General features: G+C 45.2%; 1 protein-coding gene across 2 annotated transcripts in view; it reads right to left on the bottom strand.

Moving 5' to 3' along the window:
• Positions 1–17,907, bottom strand: part of SLC13A3 (solute carrier family 13 member 3) — a 44,987-nt gene extending 27,080 nt beyond the window's left edge. The window contains exons 1-3 of one of the 2 annotated variants that reach the window (XM_082226079.1): positions 17,606–17,907; positions 3,889–4,154; positions 588–751 (exon numbers count right to left, since the gene is read on the bottom strand). In XM_082226079.1, the coding sequence (XP_082082205.1) occupies positions 588–751; positions 3,889–4,154; positions 17,606–17,716 (541 nt within the window). In that variant the 5' untranslated portion in view covers positions 17,717–17,907. Of the gene's footprint in view, positions 1–587; positions 752–3,888; positions 4,155–4,245; positions 4,260–17,605 lie in introns of those variants that run through there. The other variant, XM_082226080.1, reaches the window with a different exon arrangement.
• Between the last annotated feature and the right edge of the window lie 9,321 nt (positions 17,908–27,228).

Here is a 27,228-nt window from a genome sequence, read left to right on the forward strand (position 1 = left end):
GCTCCTCTTCTAAGAGAAACTGATCTGCCTGAGAATGCATTCCCCAATCCTCTGCTTCCGGCCATTCCCTGACAGATAGACACATTGGAAAATAGGAGAAAGGATCCATAGCAGCACTCTTTCAGAAACGGATGTGCTCTTACTAGCCATGGCATGTTAACTGCCCTGCCCTGACACAATATGGAAGTGGAGGCCCTAGACCACTATAGATTTATAAAGGAAGTTTATAAAATGGCGCAACCAAGGTGGAGTTATTGGTGTGATGTAAAAGAGTGATGTCACTAGCACCATCCAATAGGAGCATGTGACATTTATGCAAATACCATCTACAGGGCACAGACTATCACAAAATATATCCTTTATCAGTGTACAGGGAAGCAGATGGCAAACCTTATTTCTCCAGCAAACTCAAATTTGCCGTTCTGAGCAATAGGGGAAATGCATATTTTCCCCCCCAGCAACGTGTGCATTTACAAGTGGAATGTCCTATGGATGCCGTTGGAACACACCTCAGTAACAGATGACTTTACATTTGTCAAAAATGCCATGTTTTATTAGCAACACCCAAATGAGCCAACCAGACTGACCTTGGCTTTCCTCATTTTCCCTCTTGAGGTCCCGAGATGTTTCCTTGTCTCCAAAGAGGCTCTTCAGAACAGCCATTGCAATGGGTAGCATCATAGCGGTGGAGGCTGTGTTACTCAGCCACATGGACAGGAAGGAAGTTGTTAGCATCATTCCTAAAATAAGCCTGGAGAGAGAGAGAGAGAGAGAGAGAGAGAGAGAGAGAGAGGCCTCATACGATTAATCAGAACAAAGCTGTCTCAGTTATATTCTGTAAGAAGTCCAATCCTGTACAACTGGGATAAATGTTAATCAGATTACACAGTGCTGAAATAGTTATGTTTCCTCTCTATTCAGCAGTTTTAAAAGTTTGGAACTTTTGGAATGATTTTTTTCTTTAAAGCATGCCTGCCCGGCCCATACTCCAACCTTTAAGGCTATGCTTTCACTAACCCAGGCCTTTGACAGAAGCACTGCCATCATGAAAAATATCTGGATCCACCAGAACAAATTCATCAGCAAATTCCACGGAGCAGGTGACTGGGCTGCTGGAGGGGGACAGATCTAACACCATAGAAACAAAGCAGCTGGTGCAAGAGGCACAGGTCGCTTGAGCTATCCAGATTGCTTAAGCTATCTGGATTAGCTTTGGTGTATTTATTTCCCCACAGGCCAGTCTAAGTAACCCTCCTCCTGCTGCATATGGTCATAGTGCATTTAGAGAGTGCTAAAGAGTTTATATATACAGTGGAACCTCAGAAGCCAAATGCCTGTAAACTTGAATGTTTCTGGTTTTCGAGGGATTTTCGCGCCTTGGAAGTCGAACGGACTTCCGGAACGGATTCCATTCGACTTCCAAAGTGTGTCTGTACATCTTCAGTCCAACCTTGCAAGGCTAGGGTTGCCATATGTCTGGAATTTCCCAGACATATCCAGAATACTGCAGTCGACTTTCCTGAAAAATAGCTCAAAAACTTCATTTATTTTTTGGAATTTGCTAAAAAAAGAAAAGCCCTACAACTTTGCCCCCCCCCCCAAGGAAAAACTCAACAACTTTTCTGTCCGGATTTTCACTGTTTGAAATATGGCAACCTTAACCATGGCAGATCAGTTTTAATAGTTGATAGCAAGTTGCCTGCTGATGGAGAGCACTCCTTGGCTGCCATTTTGTTTCCTCCCATGGCTCGAAAGGCTACATTTTGTCTGGGAGGTCAGCTAGTAAGCTACTAAGCAAACAAGCAAATTCCTAAATTAATCAACGCACCACAGTATCATTTATCGAATAACTATGAGGAGCCCTTTCAAACCCCACCTAAAGTCTAGCAGACCCCCTTTTCTGTTAAGCAGAAAATAGATGGCTTCTTTTCTTTCATAAACATGGAAATCGTCGTTCTTTGAGTACCCTGCTCTTTTGATAAGTGGTTTTGGAGCTCTGAACTCAGTAAGCTCTTCAACTGAGCCTCTCCCCATACGAGATCCTGAAGGGAGACATTCAGTCTGACCATCTTTTAGAGCACCTGTCCATTCTTGAAGCCTCCAAATCCCTGAACTTTGGGTGATTCCAGAAGAGATCAGCTTTGGGTGCCTTTTGACTGCACTCCCACAACGACCTGCAGCAGAGCTGGTCTCCAGGATGGGATCGTGGAGCCAACCTCCTGGCAGCAATGTTGCTCCTGCTTACCTGAAGAGTGTGCGAGTGGGGCAGGGCACTAGAGAGGTCGGGATGGTGTAGGTCCACCTGTGACTTCCTAACCTTACAGCCTCTTTGCTCCACCTTTACACCATCCCAGTAAGTGACTGTGATGCCATTGCTTGGAGGTTGGCTCTACCCAACTGACCTACTCCTGTCCGGTGGACCCCACCTAGAAAAACCTCATGGAGGTCAAGGGAAGTCACTTCATTTGGAATTTACCCTAATGCTAAAATCCATGTTCCTGTCAGGAGTTCAGCCTACACTCAAGTAGGATCCTGGCAGAGCCACATGCCCGACTGGCATGTTCTCTCCTTCCTGGTTGATCATTCGGGAGCTTCAAAAGCTTTCTTCAGTCTGAACATCATAGCGACCGATGCCAACCGACACCAGCACACTTAGGGATCCGCAGAATTTGCACACCCTGCGTGACAGACCTCAGCAACTCAGCATTTTGGCTAATCTACTTTATTTACATATAAACACACACAGAACACTGCAACATGGTTCCCTCTCTCTCTAGCATCAGACAGCAAAGAGAAAAGGAACAAAGGACAATAGTCCCACTTCACGGAACACAGTAACACAAATATCCTGTCTCCATCACTTCCCACTCTGTGAAGTCAAAACATATCTGAGTGAACTGCACTCCTTGGCAGGTTTTGAATAAACAATCACAAACTTTTTATTGACAAAAGCTAGTCAGATAAATTAAGGATCTATACAATTTTGTAACATGCAGAGAATAACATTTATTGATAAACCAGAGAGAGGAGCTGAGGAAAGTCGGGAGGGGAGGGGTGGGTGGGTTACTTTATATGGAGGGGGGAAATAGGGGGAATTAAGGATGATATGTTTTCTGATAAAATGTTTTGTTGAAATTCCAGTAAAAATATTTTTAAAACAAACAAAACATATACCGTCATGTGAAAGACAAAAATCCCATGACTGCAATCATGGAATAGGAATTCTAACAGTTCCTTCCCCTATGCTTGGACACAGCACAAGGAAGGAAAGGTATAACTCTCAAACCTGTGCAAAAGGCCTTTCACTTTCCATTGGAATGCCAGTCTCTTCCGCATTCCCCAAGGGCAGAAGCAATCCAACACACAGCCTCTTGGCAGCAGCAGTTCTCCAGGACAGCCTTCGATTGCTAACCATTAAATTGTCACTCCAGCTAACTTTCTCATTAAAACTCCATTTCAGGAAAAGCCTTGATTATTGTGTCAAGAACATGCTGCAGGACACCCACAATAAAACACCAATTTGGGCAGGCCCAATCCTAGTCATTTGTGATGGATTTATTCTGCTTTAATTTGCTCTACGGTGTTTCCCCAGTGCTGCCGCGTTATTGCTGTTCAGAGAAGCTATAGTGCAGCAGAAGTAAATAAAAATAAACCAGAATTTGTGGTATAAAAAATATGCAGTTTCAGCAGGAAGTTACAGGATGTGCACTGAATGGAAATAAAGTAGTGTGACTGCCCCAACACCTTTGCAGACACAGACAGTATTTTGTGGGGTGCCATGCGACCACTCCAACAGCACCATGAGGACAAATGAACATGAATGGACAATGAAAAGGGCATCTGGATGGCCCCAAAGTTGAGCACAAGCTCATTTATTTCATTGGTTACCTGGCCGGCTGGACTCCCACCAACATAAGGATTCTCAGTGCAATCCTACGATGCAGATTCCACTCTTCAATGGCAGCCGCCATGATCAAGCCACTCAAGAAGAGGAAGTTGGTTTCTAAAAAATACTGCGGGCAAACTTTGCTGGCTGGGAGGACACTGAGGAAGGGGAAGAGAATTATGGGTAGTAGAGCGGTCACAGACAAAGGCAGAGCTTCGGTGCACCAGTATATGGCCATCAGCAGAATTACGTAGAGGCATTTTCCTTCCTGCAAAGAAATCAAATGATAAGAAGTAAGACACAATGTTATAAACAGTTTCTAGTGAGAGGTCTGCATATAAATGACAAGAGAGTACCACCATTGTAGGGCAGCCACTGAAACTGCCTCTCCATGTTCATTCACGCCATCAAAAACACCGTGCTCAGACAGCATTACCAGGAAGATCCCCTCATTCTGATGTGAGCAATCTGAAAAGGTCACAGAGAAGGAAGCTGTCCATGAAGACATATGATGGTTTGGGAAAAAGAAAAGGGGGGGGGACCCTAATGGAAAACTTTATGAAAACCACACATGGTCCCACTTTTCAAATTCAAGAAATCAGTTTCAAATCAAGCCACGTATACTGCAACAAAGTCAACTGAAATTATTTCTGCATTCAAATGCAGAAGCAACCTCCATGAAACAGACCCTCCAAGTGTCCCTATTTTCCAGGGATGTCCCTGATTTAGAGAAGCAGTCCTGATTTCTGATTTGGTCCTGGAATGCCCTGCTTTTCTTTAGGATGTCCCTTTTTTCACTGGAAAAATGCTGGAGAGTGTGGTGTTATTCGACCCCCAAGCCATCTGAAGGCAATCCTGTATAGTGTTTTAATGTTTAATGTTTTATTATGTTTTTATATATGTTGGAAGCTGCCCAGAGTGGTTGGGACAACCCAGTAAGATGTGTGGGGTATAAATAGTAAAATTATCATTATGAAATGGAATGTCCCTATTTTCATCAGAGAAATGTTGGAGGGTATGATGAAACCCTCACCTTTATACATTTTTAAGGCCTGACTGCAAAGACACATCAACCCAAATGCAATTCAAACGATAGATTTGTGCCGAGCCAAATATCTGACCAATGGCTTAGTCATTCATTCACCTTTCCTATTCCAGCTTTGGATTCCTAGAAACAAATCTAATGGAGCAATCAAATTTCCAGCCTTTCATTTCCAAGGTAAAGCACTGGAAAAGCAAAGTCCACACTGTCTGTGTGTCCATGTGGTGGTCTTGGTCAAAGTGCACCCGTCCCTAAGGAAATGAAGGAGAGATGTAGACAGCATCTTTTCTTGACCACCTTTGGCCAGATGAGTGTTGCAGCACCCTTCTGACCACTTCCAGATCAATGGACCAGTAAATGTAGACCCAACCATGTGAATCTGCTGCTCAGTATTGGGAAACTAAACTGCAAAATAGGATTTCTCTCCCAACAAGTTTCCATCTGCTTCTCTAAAGCAGGGGGGAAGGCTAACCAGTGGACCTCCAGGCACTGTTGGACTACAAATCCCATCAGCCCCCAGCCAGCATGGCCAATGGTCAAGGATGATCAAAATTGTAGTCCAACATCTGCATAGCCGCAGATTCCCCAGCCCTGCTCTGCAACCTCATGGCAGCCAGCAGTCGCCTTCAACCAAGGCCTCTGAGTTAGACCACATGATTTCTGGAAAATAATTATCCCACTCGATTAAAGTTCGTATCATTTTTTTTTTTGTCCTTAATACACACTTTCTTAGGAGACTTGTGATTGGGTTAATTTTCCAACTATGTAATGATTGCCAGAAACAGAAGATTTTTCCTCAGTTGCACAATCACCTTTTTTATGACAGAGAAGGAAGAAGACCAGATCATTATAAGGTGGCATCCAATTAAGTTAGTCATGCCCATTAATTTCAATGGGTCTACTCTGAGTATGACTTACATTAGATACAACCCATATTTTCCTTCTATAGAGCACTACCAGAGCTTTCTTCCTACATATCTGAACCTCTAGTGAAAGCAAGGCCTATAGAGTCGCTGTTGGTTATTGGGTGATGCCAGCTTATCTGGAGACTGTCAGGAGGAGGAGGAGGAGGAGGAGAGGTCCAAATCACACAGTCCACCTGGTGGTTTCCTGTACAAATGCCACTGAAACAAATGGGATTCAGTTGGTCCTCACTAGCAACTGAGACAAAATGAAGAAATCTGTCTTCATTCAAATGCAGAAGTAACATCCATGAAAAGCCATCAGCTTTAAAGGCCAGATAATTTCAGTTCTATTCTTTATTTGATTCATTTATTGCTTCTCCCTGACAAAACAATTTACAGGAGCCTTGATATACAAAATACAGTATGCAATATTGATCCATTAAAACAAACAATGTAGGGGGGGAATCACCCATCATAATAAAAAATTATCCTGTCCACAGAAGAATACAAAAAATAAACATCCATAAATCAAATTGTTAGTGCTCTCCCAATAATTTATTCGATTTAAGCCCAGTTTTCAGGGATATAAAGTTAAAGGTACCCCTGACCATAAGGTGCAGTCGTGGACAACTCTGGGGTTGTGCGCTCATCTCACTTTATTGGCTGAGGGAGCAGGCATTTGTTTGCAGACAGCTTCCGGATCATGTGGCCAGCATGACTAAGCCGCTTCTGGCGAACCAGAGCAGCACACGGAAATGCCGTTTACCTTCCCCCTGGAGCTGTACCTATTTATCTACTTGCACTTTGACGTGCTTTCGAACTGCTAGGTTGGCAGAAGCAGGGACCGAACAACGGGAGCTCACCCCATAAGGGGAATTCGAACCGCCGACCTAGGCTCTGTGGTTTAGACCACAGCACCACCTGCATCCCTTTTGAGGGATATCCCCCCCAAAAAATATATATATATAACGCCATGGTGCATCTACATCAGCACAACCGGACGCTTTCATCTGCCCCAGCAGCAGCAAAACATGTCTCTCCCATATCAGTCTCTACAGCCACTTCAGGCACTGCTGCCTTCCAGTAGTTTGATTTCACCCCCAAAGGCACACTCCTTCATTGTCTCTCAAGACAGATGGTTGCCAACAATATTGTATCTCCCAGGCAGTTCAAGCAGTCAGAAGAATGGTTGCCAGGAGACATATGAACTCACCTAACTCACACCATTAAGCACAGAATTCCTAACTAATGTCTGCAGGTGGCTTCTGTCTCCATTTTCTATGAAATCCTCTCTTAGTTTAAAGGTGAAAATATGCACATTTTTGTTTATAGACAAATATCCTTGCAATCTTTAAATTCTGTTTTCTGTCATTGCAGGAACTGAACATTCTTTTTACATTTATAAGTCTAGTTGTCAAAGTGTCATTCAAATGTAGTTCACTACGATCATAATTTTTAGGTTAAATAATAATAATAATAATAATAATAATAATAATAATAATAATAATCACTTAACAGGAAAACAAGCCAACTAATTTCTAGACATTTAAGAATGGGTTAATGGGAACAGAATAATAAAAAGCCTGTGTTATTCTGTCATTTTTTTCTTCAGTAATGCACATCCTTCCTTTCCATCACATAGACAAGAATAGGTATTCTGAATTTTCCCCTTATATATATTGGATTTATGAAGAATTTACAGGCTTAACCTAATGATTAAATTCACTACTTCCTTTATTAATATTAATAAAATATTATCAGCTGCTGTGCAATGCCTTGTTTTAATATTCCACAAATGATTAATACCCATAGTATTTCCCCTCTCCCCTTCTCATATTTTGCTACGGCAAATTTCCCTCTGTGGCCAAAGTGTCATAGGAACAAAAAGGATGCACACCTTAGTACTTTTTAATCAATGTGTTAAAGAGCCATCAGTCGTGGTTGAAATAAAAGCTGCAACATGTAAGGCACAGCCATGTGCCCCACTGACTGGGGAGGCTTAAGAACCAGTTTAAGCGCTCTGCATTGGCAGATTTGGGGTATATGCCAATGCTAGGATAGCATCATCTCAGTATAGTGGTACCTCGGGTTACAGACGCTTCAGGTTACAGACGCTTCAGGTTACAGACTCCGCTAACCCAGAAATAGTGCCTCGGGTTGAGAACATTGCTTCAGGATGAGAACAGAAAACGTGCAGCAGCGGCACGGCGGCAGCAGGAGGCCCCATTAACAAAAGTGGTGCTTCAGGTTAAGAACAGTTTCAGGTTAAGAACGGACCTCTGGAACAAATTAAGTTCTTAATCAAAGGTACCACTGTATATGCCTACCGCCAGCAAAGTGCTAAAGGTGAGGAGTGTAAGAGAGGTTCTGAGGAAGACGCAGACCTAGGGTTCATCCACATTTTTGCTTGCCCCATATTTTGATTGTATCATGTACCACAGCTATACCTTGGGGAAATCCGATCTTACCCACTGAATTGGATCTTATCAGGGCCATGCTTCATCTGAACTGAATGCAATCCCTTGCCCTCTGTGCCAGGACCCCAGGTGCTTTTCAGCAGTGCCCTGTGGCGCCACTTTTGAATGGGAGCCGAGCTTCTGGCCTCCTGAAGTCTGGCACCAAGACCGCTGCTCACTTTGCCTTTAGGCCTGGTCAAGACAGATGGCAATGCAGTCTCAAATATCACAGAGGAGTAAAATCTGGATATCCATAATTCCGCACTCAAAGGGTACGAAAACAGGCAAAGAAGAGCAAGCAGGAGCACATGCAAATTCAGTCCCATGATTATGTATGAATTCATGTAAGGGTCCATGTCAGGTTCATGTAATTAATGTCACATCTATTTTGGTTCTAAGTAGGGTCAAGAAGGATGGCGGCTAACAGATTGAGGTTGAATCCTCTACAAGTGCTCTAAATAAAATGAATGAATCCCCTGCCTTTCCAAATAAGAACTTTCAACGCCAGGAAAGATATATAGAACAGTAGGCCCTGCTCGTCTAAAGAAACAGCCTCGTAATAATCGAGGTCACAGTTCATATATCATTTTCTTTCTTGGCCTCAAAGGATTCCCTGAACTCAATTATTGCTAAGAGCCTCCTCTTGACCAGAAAGACCTACATCACTGCTGCTTACTTCAGAACTGGGTATCGCTGACACAGAGTCCTATTTGATGGTGGAGTGGCAAGCTCCTTTTGCACACCTCATTAAGAACATCCCCTGTGCTCCCTTACCAAAAACATTGCTTTTCCAACCTGCTGCTGCCCTGTCTGCTCCTCCCACAATCATTTGTGCCATGGAGCAGAAGGGCTTGCTGACTCCTTCTGCTCCAAAATCAAGGAGCTTCTAGGAGCCACAGGTGAGAGATGAGTGCAGGGTGAGGACCAAAGGTGGACAAACTGCCCCAGAAGGAGCACAACATGTCTCCCGCCAGAGATACTACCCCCATCTAACGCCCAGTACACAAATATGCAACATAAAAGACCCTGTTGTAACCCAAGCCTGCACAACCTGTTATCCACCAAGCCAAACGCAAGCAGCCATCTATGGTAGCCTGAATGTTTTGCAGGCTTAAGTAGGAAGTGAAACAGGACGATTGGTAAGCTTCTAGGGCAGGGTTTGGAACCTGTAGCACTCCCAGTTTTGTTGGACTCCAACTCTCATCAGCCCCCAGCTAGCATGAGTGATGATGAAGGATGGTGTGGGACAACCAGCGATGGTGGGAGATGTAGCTCAACAACACTGAGAGGGCCACAAGCTCCCATTTCCTGTCCTAGTGGCCCCATAGATGTCCTATGGGTTGTGCTCAGCTTGGCAGTCACAATTGCATGGTTCTACTGCAGTGCAGAAAACCAGAACAGAACAAAACACCTCTGAGATTCAGCATAAAATGTGCCAGAATCCAAGTACAGCATGAGGAATACAATACCTATTATTCATCTGAAAGCTGAGCTCTGTTTGATGAGAATATTCTGCAGTTATAAGACAGCTCACACCTCTACATTTGGGCTTACAAGTTCAAAAAGCATTAGAATCTAATAAAGCTGTTTATTCAGCTAATGTACGTGTAGCAAACTAATACAATGAGATATTTACAAGCCCCCAAAAGGAATTAAAATATCCATTATGTAATCCTATTTCTACTCTTTGAGACAAATGAAACTGTACATAGGCACTTTGAATTACCTAAATTACCTCAAGAGCAGCAACAAAAGGAAATTACCAACAATAAAACCCTAAAGGAGCCCTTCCATCCTACATGCTGTGGTAGCAAATGAAATTTCACAAAGCCATCTTATTCCAGTTTTGAGGATACAGTGAGATGAGGAATAAAGTTCTGTGTCTACAGAAAGACAGCACCAAAGTAGCTGTCCTGAGTAGATATGCTACATGGGAAATGATCACAACTCTTTAATCAGGCCTGTTTGTTTCAAGTACACCACCGTTCTCTCCTCTGTGCCTTCTTCCCATCTCTCCTATGAGAACTAAAGATATTTTTTTTGCACCTTGGGTGAATTAAATCCTTCCCTTTTGACTTACTGCATGCTGAGCAGCAGAACATTCAACAGCGCATAAAATGATCACAAGTAGATTGAGGTGCTAAAAATACCTGCCCTTTATAAATAAAGCTTAAGAACTAAAGGTATGTCTAGCTGAACACCCTCTTTCCCAGGGGAAACGCCTCTGGGAAGCCCATTTGCAATGGAGAAGGCATCAATAGCCCTTCTGGTAATTTAGAGACCAAGCACCTCTGAAACCTGGATGCTGCATTTAGGGGCATACAGCATCAGCATCAGCATCATTATCATTTTATATAGGTAAAGGACCCCTGGATGGTTAAGTCCAGTCAAAGGCAACTATGGGGTGCAGCGCTCATCTTGCTTCAGACCAAGGGAGCTGGCGTTTGTCTGCAGACAGCTTTTCTGGGACATGTGGCCAGCATGACTAAACCGCTTCTGGTGCAACTGAAAACGCTGTTTAGCTTCTCGCCACACCGGTACCTATTTATCTACTTGCGCTGGTATGATTTGAATTGCTAGGTTGGCAGAAGCTGGGACAGAGCGGATTCGAACTGCCAACCTTCTGATCGGCAAGCTCAAGAGGCTCAGTGGTTCAGACCACAGCACCACCCATCTGTCTGGGTTGCCTCAGGCTCAGCCTCAGCCATTCTGGGTGGCTTTAAAACACATTCAGCACAATGATTTTCCCCTGAAAGAATCCCCTCACAGAGTGACAATTCCCAGTGAACTACCATTCCCAGGATTCTTTTAGAGAAGCCATGTGTCTTGAGAGTGGTTTAAATGTTGTGGCAGACATTAATGAAACTTATCCTCCATGAATAAAGGGTCCCATTTTAAAGCCATCTAAGATAGCCATTGCATCTTGCGGATGGCAGCAAATGCCATAAATTAATCACACATTGTGTAAAGCACTTCCTTTCACCTGTCCCTTTTACTGGAAGTCCCCAAATTCCAGCATTACAAGACATGGAGAACTGCTTATCTCCATTCATTTTTTTCCACATCACGCATACTTGTGTAAGCTTCTATCACATCTCCCCATGCTTGGCTTTTCTCCACACTAAAAAGCCTCAAGTCTTTGTAGCACTTCCTCATAGAGAGCGTGTTCCACAAGTCTGATTGTTTTGGTTTCCATTTTCTGCCCCCCATTCTGCCTCGGCCCAGTATACCTGATGGAGCGTCTCCACCCCCATCGTTCTGCCCGGACACTGAGGTCCAGCTCCGAGGGCCTTCTGGCGGTTCCCTCATTGTGAGAAGCAAAGCTACAGGGAACCAGGCAGAGGGCCTTCTCGGTAGTGGCGCCCGCCCTGTGGAAAGCCCTCCCATCAGATGTCAAAGAGATAAACAACTACCTGACATTCAGAAGACATCAGGGAAGTTTTTAATGTGTGACATTTTAATGTATTCTTAATCTTTGTTGGAAGCCGCCCAGAGTGGCTGGGGAAACCGAGCCAGATGGTCAGGGTACAAATAAATTATTATTATTATTATTATTATTATTATTATTATTATTATTATTATTATTCTAGTTCTTCAAATTTATTGACTGATGGATTGCTTTCTCCCATTTGCAAATCTGCCCACGCTCTGGACAGCTGGCAGAGAGTGGAAGGTTCTCTCTTACCTCTTCTGGAATGCATGGAATATTGCCCATCCATCAAGCTGCTAAGCTGCCACTGTGCATCTTGTTGTTTAAGAGTACATTCATCTCAGCAGGTTAAAACACAGCAAGGTCGTTCATCACCACTACCCGCTGCACTTCAAGCCACATTTTCACTGTGCTGTTCACGTTAAAGGGAGTTGGTGGGGGTATCTTCACCAACCTGCAAGACATTTTTGGTTTCCCTGCCCCTGTGACATTCCCCGTGAAGTCCTCATTCATTAAGCTGTCATGTGCACATGTGCACTCATCTGAGCATGCTCAGTGCCTGTTGTGGTAATGTGAACCTACCCTTTGCTCTGCTTCTAGTTTTCTAGTTGGATTGAAGCTGGTTTGCAAAATAATAATAATAATAATAATAATAATAATAATAATAATAATAATAAATGCATCAAGTAGCCATTTTTGTCAAGAAACTACAGGATCAATATGGATTGGCTAATGGTATGCAAATTCAGTTTCAAAGCTAACAGTGGGAGCCTACTGGATGGAGAGTATGTCATAATGTGAACATACCCTAAAACCAGACCACAGCTTTCTTTCTGAGCCATTCACAGCACTGGGGCAAGCATCTTTTTAACTCTAGCACCCTGCTTGCCTCTGCAGTCGGGCCAGTCCTAACACAGATTGCAAGCTCCTTGGGGCAGGGACTTTTGCCAATGTTGCTTTGTAAAGAGCCATGTACACTGATGAAACACTCATAGGAATCACAGCATCCTGGGAATGTGGTTGCGGAGAAACGCATTGGACCTAACATCTCTTTTTGGCAAAAAGGGCTTTGATAGGGAAGCGTGTCCAAGCAATATACTCAAGAAACAAACACGTACTAATTTATTTATTTTTTCAAATGCCCATATTCTTTACAACGAAGCTAGAAAGTTAACAAATCCACAACCAAAGAGGTTGAACAAAGTCCAGAGGTGAGAACAGCCTTCCTAGAACATTCCCCTTCCAACAGCCCCTTTCTGGTTAAGCTAATGGCAAGCGCTGTTAAACAGATGTGTTTGCATCTAATATGTACTTTTTGGAACATGCATATTGCATCAGCTGGGATGGGGGAGTGGGTTGCAGGGGGGGGGGTTATCATTTTCTCCCTTGAGAAAATCACTCTTCTGTAGCTGGTATTTCCTTTGGGGGAAATCCCCCATTAGTGCCAATCTACTAAGGTAGAAAAGAATTGCATTTGCTCTCCATTTCTGATCTGATCCCATAAATTAACAACTTTTCCTGTCCTCCACCCTCAAGCTGATTGCCTTAAAACACACACAGAGAGAGATTTTAGAAGCAAATATGCATTCAACATCATGTGTAGCTTAGTCCTTAAGAACAGAATATACTTTGAGCAACTATGGGTATTTCCATACAGGTGTTTATTGTGGGATCGGCGTTACTCATGCATGCAAGGTTTTTACAGCCTGCACATGGCAGCATCAACACCAATATGCATTTTCCACCTCCGTTTAATCTGCATTTACTCTTCCTGTTGAAAAACCAATGAATTTTAAGGGGGCGGGGGACACCTGTTACTAATGACCTGTTTGCAATATTTGAAAGGCTTGTTTGCAACATTAAGACTCTTGTCTGGAATCACACCTCCTATGTAGTAAACAGGTTTCATAGACTGGCAAAGATGCCATGCCACGCATTGGAACCCAACATGGGGCTTGGAGGCAGATGGGCCAGGTTCAAATCCCAGCTAAGTCTGACCTGCCCCAACTTTTCCTAGCTTTGGGAAGTGGTGGAAGGAGCTCAAAAGACAGTGCAATATGGTGGGCCAAATCATATACGCATATGCCCCTTTGCTTGTTTTCGACCCTTTTTGGTTTGACAGATTTGTGTCAAGTTAGAGAAAGTCTGTCAGGAAAACAAGGCTGCCAAAAGCTTCACTAAATGGTTGTCGCAGAAATGTCATCTTCCCATTCCCCATGTGACCTGGATGATATTGTAATCATTTCCAGTGAATCTGTAGGGCTCTGCCGAACAAACCAGAGCAACGTCTAGAGGTTGGTGGGGAGGGATGAAGCAAAGAGTTTAAGCTGTGAGCTGAGAGAACCTATTCAATTATTGATGTGGAGGGGGGAATATTCCATGATAGCTTGCCCTGTTTGATGGGTGGGGATGCAGCTGAGAGCGGTATCAATATGACGTGGAATAACAGTCCTGTATGTATTCAGGAATGGCAAAGATGCAAATAAAGGCACTGTGGGAGACGCATAATAGCTTGGAAAACAGAGGTGGCGAAATCCATGCACAGCAGCATAGACTGTCCAAGAGTGAAACAGACAATAATCTGGCAGAGATTTAAGCTTTAGGGGCAGAAGCCGTAGACGAGACCAGAAAGAAAAGGCATGTACCGCTGGAGAATGAGAACTGTGTGTCCCAGTTGCAGATCCCTTCCATGCCAATGAATGCAGCTCTGAAAGCCCTAGTCCAAACTTGGCAAGGAGAGATGGACCATTCTAAGCATATGAGGGAAAATCTGCACCATTCCTCACACCCACCCCAATTTATTATTTATTAAAGTTATGGTTTCCATACTACTACATTAATACAAACCATTTACAGGTGTTACACAAACAGCTTAAATCGTAAGTCTGTAATTAAAGTCCCCCTGCGGCAGGAAAAGCTACAGGGAATTGCTTAGAAAGTTGCCCATCAGCCTTGCCTTATGTATCTCCACTCCAAAGAAGGCACATGATTCTCAGTCTGCACACTTGCCTAGGTGTAAACCCCACAGTGCAACCTCCTTCCAAGTAAACATGCATAAGGTTGCACTGTTCATCCTTTGTTGATCAGGCCCTCTGAAGCATCTGTGAATGAGCACCTTCTGTATAAGCTGTGAGGGGAAGCATTTTGGAAGCAGGACCGAGAAACAGAAACAAAGAATGAGTGATGTGATGCCTTTTATTGATCTGTGTAGCTTGGAGAACTGCAAGAAGAAAAACTGCCTGGAAAGGGCATTCAACGGGGCAGCAGTGGACAAGGCCTAGGAGTTTCTCCAGGGAATTATTTCCCTGTGAGGTGGGTGACAATGAACAAAGGGCAGCTCTTGAAGCAAAGATATATGCTTTGTGAGGATTTTCTGTTACAGAATGGAGTATTCTCCAGTAACCTGGGATAGGTGTTACTTTCCTGTGGCAGAGATGGGGACCCCATGAGATGGGGACCCCATGACAGTAAGAGCTGTTCGCCAGTGGAATTTGCTGCCAAGGAGTGTGGTGGAGTCTCCTACTTTGGAGGTCTTTAAGCAGAGGCTTGACAACCATATGTCAGGAGTGCTCTGATGGTGTTTCCTGCTTGGCAGGGGGTTGGACTCGATGGCCCTTGTGGTCTCTTCCAACTCTATGATTCTATGATTCTATGATTCTATGATTCTATGTTGTTGGGCTCCAATTCTCATTCAACATGCCCAGTGGTTAGGAATGGTGGGAGTTCTAGGCCAGCAACATCTGGGGTTGAACCCTGTTGGCTACCCCAGATAATGACAGATGGATCATGTTACCATCAAAAAATGCACTGCGACAGTAATTGCGGGGACTTTGTAATGACAGTAATTACAAGGGTGGACTTTGGTAATCTTTGGTAGTATGGTGCCCTGAGCGAGGCCAAAATCTGACAACCCTCAATGGATCTTCTCCATGATGGGTCTTCTCAATTTTGCACCCCCTCGGCTCAGCGCCCTGTGCTGGGGAACTGCCTGCACTTCCCTAAATCGGGTGCTGATCCCGTATTGTCGACTCAAAAGTCTGTGCTAATAAGAGACTTCTGAAAAAGTTTAAGATGAGGCAGCTATTTAGTTGGGGCAGGGAAGAAAGATTGGCTTTGGGGGAAGCAGTGGATCACTTGAGCTTTATATGGTCAGGATGACATTTAAAAGTGGCATGATGTTGGAGTTGGTTCTAGGGCTACAAAGTGGCAACAGGGTAAAGGCGAAAGGGGATTTTTTAAGAGGATGGTCATTTTGTTTGGAGGAGCGGATATTCCTTGAAGGGGGCAACTAGGAAAAGGCTATTGATAAGGTAAAGGGAAGGGGTAGAGAGTTGGGTGGGACAGGGAGGGATTTTTCTACGGACAGCAGACCAGCCGATTTCTTGGAGAAATTCTCTCCAAAACTGAGAAGGGGGTTTGGGTTTAGTTCGTTGTCTCCTGCAGACAACCTGTTATGTACTGAGTTTTATATTTATTGATCATTCCTCCCGATTTACTTGCACAAAGCTTAAGCAGAGGTTAGACTGTCTCTGGTCATTCTCAAGCATTCATCCCAATTTGAGGGGAAGTTACACAGTAAGCATTCATTCAGGCTTGCTTGTGCAATGTTTATGCGTCTTCCCATTAATCATTTGGCCATCCCACACTTTTCCCCACCACTTTCTCAATAGAAAAAGTCCAATTTTTTAAAATAAAAAGGTGGGTTTGTTGCATGCAGTCAGCAGAGCAGGTTAATCCACTTTAATTGCACACACATACATTTCTGATAGGAGCTTCAATCCCACCCACCCCCAAAATAGTAACAGTCTGGAGGTAACCTGAGTTCCCTTAAGGACAATGAGCATGTGGTTCCTTGGTTGGAAGCAACATTAAGTAGGAGGTGACAAAGAGATGATGGACCAGAACAACCATCAGTGTGGCAACCTTTGGAGGCTGGGCTATAGGTCAGCGGTAGAGCATCTGCCTTGAATGCAGAAGGTGCTGGGTTCAATCCCCAGCATCACCAGGTAGGGCTGGGAGAGGTTCCCTATCTGAAACCTTGGAGAGCCACTGCCATTCATATTGAACTAGATGGACCAGTAGATTTGACTTGGTCTAAGGCAGCTTCTTGTGCTCTTCATTAACTTGAGTTTCATTAGGAGCCACAGTTCCCTACAAGTAGTCAAAGTGCAGGGAGCAGAAGGCTCTTGTGAAATATATGGTGGGAATATTGGGGAGTGCAAAGAGCTGCTGCTGGAAGTTATTTGGGTTGGCAGGATAGATATTAGGGAAGCAGAGAATAGCGAGAGCAGAAACCGTAGTATTATCTTGACAGGGATTAGGGAGGTACAAGGAGTTAGGGCAGAGGGCAAGGAGCTATTCCCAATAGTCTGATGACTGTTGCTGAATGAAGGAATTATCTGAGTACTTTTTGCAGGAAACTGGTTTTCTAAAGGGGAGTGCAGCCTTTCCAAAAACAGAAGATGGGGAGGGTTCTTGATGGGAGAAGGGGCTAAGAAAGGGAGGGGTATTAATTGAGTTGGAGACTCAGGTGGTGCTAAGGATAGTGGGTGACACAATGCTGTCCCCCCTCTTCATGATAAGTCACCTCCGCCTTAAAACGACTGTGTGACAATGTCAACAGACAGAAAGTCAACAGGTGAAGCAACAGGGAACTCACCGCCTGTTGAAGCTGTGCCTGCTGCACAGCTGTTGAAAGGAAGGAAAGGCTGCTTGCAGAAAGCGGGGCAGAGCAAGATGAAATGGGCTGGTGGCTACACTAGAAGCAGGAGTGGGGGTACAGCCACTTTTGACTAGGGCAAAGAAGGAAGTGGGGGGCGGAGAGGAGGAGGAGGAAGCCCCCTTGCAGGGTGGCTTTTACGGGGGCGGGTGGGGGCAAAGGGTTACCTTGGGGGGCAGGCTGAAGAGGACAGACAGCAGCACCAGCGGGGTGAGGAGCAGCACCAGGTAGCGGCGGATACTCCACACTTTCTTCACTAGGGCTCCAAGCGCTGCCATAATAACCCGACCGTACCGGCTTGGGAGAGACCGGCCGCGGCGCCCGGGCCGCCGCTTTATCCCGGGGGAGGGAGGAGGGCGAAGGAGGCAGGGCTCTTACCTAGGGGCGGCGGCAGGGAGCACGGGGCTCGCCGTCCGCCAGCTCGACCGACTCCCACCTCCCGCTCCATCGGCGCATCCAGAGAGCCAGGAGAGGGAGCCGCGGCCGTGACCGCCTCCTCCTCCTTCAAGGGACCGCCTCCTCGGGGCTGCCTCCTCGCCCACCCCGCTCCAGCCGGAGACCGAGGAGAAGTGAGCAAGAGGCTCGTCGCCACGTGGAGCGCAAAGGAGCGCAGCTTTGGAGCCGGCATCCGCCGAGCGCGCTGCGCGTCCTTCGCGCAAGGCGCGCCAGCTCCAAAGTTTCGCTGCACGTGGGGGACCACGGAACTTCTCCTTGGCTGCTGTGGCGCCAGGACAACAGTTGTAATAGTGGGGAGGCAGGAAAAGAGGAGAGTGAACAGCCAAACCCGAGGATTCAGGGATGCAAAGTTGAATAAAATGGGGGGGGGGGCAGGTAAGCTCCCTCAAATATTTTACGGGCGGCAGCGAAGGGACCTCGACTTCAAGAAGTTGGCTCCTATGCACGGATTTGTTATTCTCCTCTCCAGTTCTCTGAACAGAGTTTAACCTGTCAGAGGCTTTCGTTGTTGCATCTGACCCTGCCATTTTCTAGTCTCTGGAGTCGAATATGTCCTGTGAGCAGTCACCCCCTTGGGGAGAGGTGCGGTTCCTTCCGCGTCCATGGAATGCCGTTTTCTAATTGGAAACCTTACCTTTTGACCCAACCTTTATTTATTCATTTAGAGCGTATGTGCCCCTGGTCTTCAGCCAAAGAAAGAAAGAAAGACTCCCAGGGTGGCTTACAATAAGACAGTGCCTGCCCGTAGGCTTACAATCTAAAAGACACAGCACAAAAGGAAAAAGGGAAGGGGCGGGAGAGGAAAAAAGCAAACTCCACTGCTAACCCTTAAAAGTTAAGTAATAGTTCTTACACTGACCAACTTGGTGTTGTGTTTCCTGGAACAAACACTGCAGGCTACTTCCAAACAGTACAAGGTTAGTTCTTGGTACTTAAATAATAATAATAATAATAATAATAATAATAATAATAATAATAATTCTTATATTCTGAAAGGAGTCACCTTTTGCCTGATGATGTGAATGAACTAATATATATTGGCAATCTTGGTCCAACTGCATTGGCTGCCAATCAGTTTCAAAGTGCTGCTTTGACCTATAAAGCCTTAAATGGCTCAGGGGCCAATTCTTGTGATGATGGAGCTGCCCTCAAATGCCTCCACATTGCAGCTGCTTGAAAAAAAATCAACAACTCAGGTTGCTTTTACAGGCATGTCATGCAGATCTCCTAGTATGTGGCTTGACTCTGTGCCACTAGACACATGTGCCAGCAGGAAGCTGTATGCTCGGTCCTTTTTAAAAAACAAACAAGCGGAGATAATTGTTCACTCAAATTCTGTGCATGGCAATTCTGAAACCTGTATTCTTGCACTTTTGCAAGCACTTGCTCTCTCTCTCTCCCCACCCCCCCCCCCCCGGTTTAATTTTGCTCCGGCTGTTCAGGGCCCATTCCCTGACCCCCTGTCAGAGTGTAGTGCTGTCCGGGCAGGACTTTGGGGCCGAAGTTTCAGGCTCCAGAACAAAGAATGTGCAGAAGGCCTGGCTTATCACATCTTAAGTGAAGTCATACACATTACCACCTATTGAGACACCCTCACAAGACAACTGAGCACAGAGTCTAAAATTAGCTAATGGCACCACTATCTGGTCCCCTCCCCTTTCCCCTGGCTTTGCTCCTCCCCAGTGCCAGATTTACGTATAAGCTCAACAAGCGATAGCTTAGGGCCCCACCCACTCTCTTGAGGCCCCCCAAAAAAATTAAAGGGGAAAAAACTAGATGTACATTTCCACAATATAGTGGTGCCTCTGGTTATGTACTTAATTCGTTCCGGAGGTCTGTTCTTAACCTGAAACTGTTCTTAACCTGAAGCACCACTTTAGCTAATGGGGCCTCCTGCTGCCGCTGCCGCTGCACGATTTCTGAAGCAAAGTTCTTAACCCGAGGTAATATTTCTGGGTTAGTGGAGTCTGTAACCTGAAGTGTATGTAACCTAAAGCGTATGTAACCTGAGGTACCACTGCATAATATAAAAAACAAATAAAATAAAACCTACATACAACAACAGTGTTTTGTGTTGTTTAGACTCCTATGATGTAAGTAATGGGCCCCGCCTGCTAGCCTGCTCCCTAAAATATCACTGGTTTGCTCATTTCTATATACAAAGGTACACAAAAAACAGCGACAATTTGTTGTTGACAAAGGACAGCTGGACATATAAAGGGCCCCATTACCTTCAGTAGCTTAAAGGTAAAAGTAAAAGTCCAGTCGTGGCCAACTGTGAGGTTGCGGCGCTCATCTCGCTTTATTGGCCGAGGGAGCCGGTGTATAGCTTCCAGGTCATGTGGCCAGCATGACTAAGCCACTTCTGGCGAACCAGAGCAGCACAAGGAAACACTGTTTACCTTCCCGCCAGAGCAGTACCTATTTATCTACTTGCACTGGCGTGCTTTCGAACTGCTGGGTTAGCCGGAGCAGGGACCGAGCAACGAGAGCTCACCCCGTCACGGGGATTCGAACCGCCGACCTTCTGATCGGCAAGTCCTAGGCTCTGTAGTTTAACCCACAGTGCCACCCGTGTCCCTTCAGTAGCTTAGGGCCTGATCAAACCTAAATCCGGCCTTGCCCCTCCCTTCCACAGTCACACCTAACTTAGCAGTCTTACTCAGGGCTCAAGGCCATTTCCCGAACTGGTGTTTTACTATGGGTGCATTTTGCACCATGCTCTTGACATAATAATGGGGCATTCCTGGTGGATTTGTTCTGCTTTATTAGCTGTCCTGCAGTGCGTTCCCAGTGCCTCCACATTATTGTTGCCCAAGGGAACCTATAGCGCAACAAAAGGGGAACGAAAAACAATGACACCCTGAATAAAAAATTGTGGGATTTCAGGAAGGTTGCAAGAAATGCGCCGATTGGAAACAAAGCAGTATAGCCACCCCAAAACCTTTGCAGGTGCAAAGCAGCATCGCATAGGACTGCCCCAACGGCATCAGGAACACAAATCATCACGGATGCTCAATAAAAGGGACATCTGTAGGGCCCCTCAGAAAACATTTGTTCAAATGTGAGCCAGTATCTCAATTGTGGTTTCCAGATTGCTCATGCTTTGACACTTGAGCACCTAGACCAGGCACCCCCAACTCGGCCCTCCAGATGTTTTGGGACTGCAATTCCCATCATCCCTGACCACAGGTCCTGTTAGCCAGGGATGATGGGAATTGTAGTCCCAAAACATCTGGAGGGCAGAGTTTGGGAATGCCTGACCTAGGCCAATAACAGAGGAAGTGTCCCTGGAAAATACAGAACCTTCCTTTTGAAACACACGAAAATATAGGAAGCTGACTTGTACTCAGTAAGACCGTTGGTCCACCAAGCTGACTTGCAGGGGTCATCCGAAGTTTCAGGCAGGCATGACTCTTGTAAAGACAACTAGTAGTAGAAACAGTAGAAAAGATGGTAAATAAAATATTAGGTACAATTGGAAAGGCATATACCATAGAATTCCACGGACCCAAGTAAGAGGTGGAAGGAAGTCTGGTGCAAACAAAGTAATAACAAAATAAGTAGATAAGTAACATAATGTTTATTTTCTTTTTTGTTTCAGGCAGGCAGGAGTCTCCCCTAGCCCAGCCTGACAATACCAGGGCAGAGGCAGTTTTAGGGTGGCACAACTGGTGCGTTCTCACTGGGCGCCACACAGCAGAGGGTGCCAAAACAATGCTTTAGAATGAAGCACAAGAGGTGGGGTTGCTGAATTTTAGCACTGCATAGGGCATCACTGGAATTTGAGAGCCCTAAGTCCACCACTGGCCAGGGACTGAACTTGGAACCTTTTTGCAAGCAAAGCATTTGCTCTACCACTAAGCTACAGCCCTTCGCCTACTCAATATTTAGCCCTCTCACCATTCAAAAGCTCAGAAGTAGAAATACACATTTCAAAGTTGCCTCAAATCAGGATAATACTTTAGCTTCCTTAGCACTTGTATAGTGCTTTCGAGTGCTCAAAGGAATCCTATTATTATTATTATTATTATTATTATTATTATTAAACCCATAGCAGTGACCAGAGGAGGAATGACAGCTGGGAGGAGCACAGAGAGAAGAAACGCCATGGTGCATTGGCTGTAACACAACCAGACCACCTTCATCTGCCCCAGCTGCAACAAAACATGTCTCTCCTGCATCAGTCTCTACAGCCACAGCAGGCGCTGTAACCTTCCAACAGCTTGACTTCACCCCCCAAAGGCACACCCCTCCATTGTCTCCCGAGACAGACAGATGTCAACCAACATCATCATCATCATATTATTATTATTATTATTATTACTATTATTATTATTATTATTATTCTATCTTTATTTATACCCTGCCTTTTTCCCTGACAAGGGCTCAAAGTAGAGTGTTGTTGTTGTTGTTGTTTAGTCATTTAGTCGTGTCTGACTCTTCGTGAACCCATGGACCAGAGCATGCCAGGCACTCCTGTCTTCCACTGCCTCCCGCAGTTTGGTCAGACTCAAAGTAGAGTACAAACAAAATAACAACTAAATGCATGGGGGGGTGGAATCAGTGAAAAACAATTAAACATTAATAGAATTAAAACTCTATCTATCTATCTATCTATCATTTATCTATCTATCTATCTATCATCTATCTGTCTATGATCTATTTAAAATATACAGGCAATCGTAACAAAAACAGCACAGAACAAGCCCCTTCCTTAAAAACTGTCATTTCCCAAACATCTGTTGGAACAAGAAGGTCTACACCTGCTGGCAGAAACATAGCAAGGAGGGAGCCTGTCTAGCTTCTCAAGGGAGAGAGTTCCAAAGTCTGGGAGCAGCCACTGAGAAGGCCCAAGTGTGCCTGTGAGGGAGGTGGAACTGAGAGAAGGGCCTCTTCTGAAGATCTCAGAATCCAGGCAGGTTCGTATGAGGGAATACGGTCTTCCAAATAGCTTGGACCTAAGATGTATGTAGATAAGGAGATAAATCAATATCCTTTTTCCCTATGTGAGAGATGGGAGACTGAGAGAGGATGAGTTGATCAAGATCACGTAGTCAGTTTCTGGCAGAGTTAAGATTCAAACCAAAGGCTTTCAGATTTATAGCTCAGTCTCTTAGCCACTGTGTGACATTAGCTGTTGGTTCCTCTTCTTGAGATATTTATCCCTGCCTTGAAATGCTGAACATCCTTCCTAGGTGTACTGGAACATCAAAAAATCATGGGTTGCAAAGCGTATCACAGATGGTCATTACTGCCACAAAACAGATATGAAGATTATTGCTCCCAACATGAGAACCCTATTAAGAAACTAGCAATTTAAAACTTTCCTTTCTTTGAGAATGGTTTTGCATCACACCCAGCATGAAGTAAGGAATGGAAAAGTTTAGAATAAGGCTCCTGTGCCAGAAGGCCAATGAGATTAAAGAGAACAAAAGGAGGTCGCTTTTGAAAGAAGCAGAGGCTTAAGGGGCAAGGGGGAGTCATCTGAAAGCAAAGTTACACATAAACTGCTGATAGAGGTGACCTACAAACAGGCTTCCTGCGGTAAAGGGTTGGATGAACTGTTGAACATAATATCCGGGTTAGAATTTCTTTGGTAAATGGGTATTTGGGTTTTGTCTATTGATTAACTTATGCCCTTCCGAGCAGCGGCGGCAGAATATAGGAGTGTTCCAGGTGCAAGCTCAAGGGGGTGGGTGGATGCTTCACCTTTTTGAGTTGATGAAGCTCTGTGTTACTCCTTTTTCTGCCCCACGGCAATATAGCAATCACTGGTAGTACGATGCTTGTGCTGGGGAAAGTGCCTTGCAAGAGGCTTGGGAGCATGCAAAGGGTGTGGAGGAAAACGAATGCAGGACCCATGGACAAAACCCAGCCTCTGGTTCCAAGGGCAGGGGCAGCAGCTATGTTTTCCCCCTGAGATGCACAAATTTTACTATAGCCAAAGCTCCCCCCCAAAAAAAACCTCTGGAATCTTGTATTAAGGGCACAGTTGATTGGTGGAGCATGTGCTCTGCATGCATAATATTCCAGGTTCAATCTCTTGCATCTCCTACTAAAGATTCTAGGTTATGGTCTGAAGGCACATGAGGCCACCACTTTGCCAAAGCTAAGCAGGACTACGACTGGTCAGTCCCTGGATGGGAGACCACTTGGAAGCTACACGTGTGCATGATGGAAGAAAGGTGCGGTATAAATGTAAAAAAGTAAATACATTAAAATAAATATCAGGAAGCAGAGTTCAGAAACATGTATTTCTGAACATGTATTTCCCATCTTGGGAAGCTCTTACCAGTTGAATTAGAAAATGCTCTGCCTAGAATATTGACCAATGGTCTGGCTTGACATAAGGTGCTGCTTTATACTGAACTGCCTCTGCCATTTCTCACATGTTACCAGAGACAGGGAGGGCATCATGCCTGAGTCCACAGTCAGGCAGAGGGAGGCAATTGCAGCACCAACCTCCCACCAGCCATTGCCCCTGAAGAGAAGAAGAAGAAGAAGAAGAAGAAGAAGGAGGAGGAGGAGGAGGAGGAGGAGGAGAGGAGGAGGAGGAGGAGGAGGAGGAAGAGGAGGAGGAGGAGGAAGAGGAGGAGGAGGAGGAGGAGGAAGAGGAGGAGGAAGAGGAGGAAGAGGAGGAAGAGGAGGAGGAGGAGTTTGGATTTGATATCCCGCTTTATCACTACCCGAAGGAAGACAATCTTACTCAGCTACTAGTGAAGAAGAAGATGGATAGTCTGTGCATTTAAGGTAGCTCCCTATGTTCCTAAAATATCCCTTCAAAACTTTGAACCCTCCTCTAAAACATATTCTACCTAGCAACCCAAGTTTCATTTCCATGACCTCACAGCTACATTCTCCCCTGTCATTGGTGCCAGTGGCCCTGAATCCTCTTTAGCACTATATGCTAGGCTATTTAGGTGACATCCACAACCTAGCATGGAGCAGGCAATTCACCCTGTTCCTTGCCTGCCTATCACATATTCAGCTGCCTCAATTCCTAATGGTCAAATCGCCCGCGACCAGGATCCTTCCACCTGCCTCTTGATTCCACACTGACAAAGGAACAGCAACTTCAACTTTAGCTGAGGGCATCATGCTGGTTTAGGGGTTCCTGACTGATCTCTAACAGAGGAGAGCCAGTGTGGTGTAGAAGAAGAAGAAGAGTTTGGATTTGATATCCCGCCTTTCACTCCCTTTAAGGAGTCTCAAAGCGGCTAACAATCTCCTTTCCCTTCCTCCCCCACAACAAACACTCTGTGAGGTGAGTGGGGCTGAGAGACTTCACAGAAGTGTGACTGGCCCAAGGTCACCCAGCAGCTGCATGTGGAGGAGCGGAGACTCGAACCCGGTTTCCCAGATTACGTGACTACCGCTCTTAACCACTACACCACACTGGTTCTCTAGTAGTTAAGAGCAGTAGACTCGTAATCTGGGGAACCGGGTTTGCGTCTCCGCTCCTCCACATGCAGCTGCTGGGTGACCTTGGGCCAGTCACACTTCTGTGAAGTCTCTCAGCCCCACTCACCTCACAGAGTGTTTGTTGTGGGGGAGGAAGGGAAAGGAGATTGTTAGCCGCTTTGGGACTCCTTAAAGGGAGTGAAAGGCGGGATATCAAATCCAAACTCTTCTTCTTCTTCTACACCACACTGGCTCTCCTCTGTTAGAGATCAGTCAGGAACCCCTAAACCAGCATGATGCCCTCAGCTAAAGTTGAAGTTGCTGTTCCTTTGTCAGTGTGGAATCAAGAGGCAGGTGGAAGGATCCTGGTCGCGGGCGATTTGACCATTAGGAATTGAGGCAGCTGAATATGTGATAGGCAGGCAAGGAACAGGGTGAATTGCCTGCTCCATGCTAGGTTGTGGATGTCACCTAAATAGCCTAGCATATAGTGCTAAAGAGGATTCAGGGCCACTGGCACCAATGACATGGGGAGAATGTAGCTGTGAGGTCATGGAAATGAAACTTGGGTTGCTAGGTAGAATATGTTTTAGAGGAGGGTTCAAAGTTTTGAAGGGATATTTTAGGAACATAGGGAGCTACCTTAAATGCACAGACTATCCATCTTCTTCTTCACTAGTAGCTGAGTAAGATTGTCTTCCATAAACACAGCTTTAACAATGAGTCTGTAAGTTACTGTGGAGGCCAGTTTTGGATCCACACATCCTTCCACAGTGGGGACATAGGTTTCCAGGTGGGAGTTGATCATGGTTTGCCAAGTGTGCCTTCCTCTTAGCGTGCTTCTCCCTTTCACCCTGAGTTCAAGCATCTTCAAAACCCATGACACCTTTGGTAAAAGCTGTTCTCTGGAACACTCACAGGCCAGTGTTTCCCAGTTGTCAGTGTTTATACTACATTTCTTTAGATTTGCCTTGAGAGAGTCTTTGAACCTCTTTTGTTGACCACTGGCATTATGCTTTCCATTTTTAAGTTCAGAATAGAGTAGTAGCTTTGGAAGATGATAATCAGGCATCTGCACAACATGACCAGTCCAACGAAGTTGATGTTGAAGAATCATTGCTTTGACACTGGTGATATTTGCTTCTTCCAGTACACTGGCATTAGTTCTTCTGTTTTCCCCAGTGATGTGTAAAAAATTTTGGAGACACCATTGATGGAATCTTTCGAGGAGCTGGAGATGGCGTTTATAAGTGGTCCACCTTTCCCAAGCATACAGTAAGTTTGGTAGTACAATAGTTTTGTAAACAAGCATTTTGGTTTCCCTGCAAACGCCCCGGTCCTCAAACACACTGCACTTCAATCAAGAGAAAGCTGCACTTGCAGAGCTCAGGCGATGCTGGATTTCGGCATTAATGTCTACCCTTGTGGAAAGATAACTGCCCAGGTAGGACTATCCAACTAGCTCTGTATTGCCAACACTGTGTGACAGTGTCTGCCTAAGATTTCAGATGAGATTCTCCCCATCTTACTTGTAGGTGCTGGGGACTGAGTCTGGGACCTCATATTTGCAAGACAGATGCTCTACCACTGAACAAAGGTCCTTCCTCTTGAAAAACGGGTCGCAAAGGAGCTATCCAAACTGATAACTCCAAAATGCAATTAGAGTGCCAAAATAGTTGTGGCTTTCAGCAACCTCCTGGTATCAGCAAGTCTCACAAAGTGGGTTCCTGCAACTCCCAGGCAGCATTGCTTCCCCTCTCACTGAACAGGGAGAAAACTGTCAACATGAAGGGAGATGAGACGATTCCTTTTAAGAGTCTAACAAGCAAGAGAATCCCTCACTGCAGGGACGTTGGGCAAAGGGCAGAAGGCAGCGTTTCCATCCCATTCTTCATAATCAACTTGAAAAAAGAGATCAAAGCGCTGAAAG

Source organism: Podarcis vaucheri (genome assembly GCF_965113315.1).
Source record: "Podarcis vaucheri genome assembly, chromosome: 6".
NCBI classification, from domain to species: Eukaryota; Metazoa; Chordata; class Lepidosauria; order Squamata; family Lacertidae; genus Podarcis; species Podarcis vaucheri.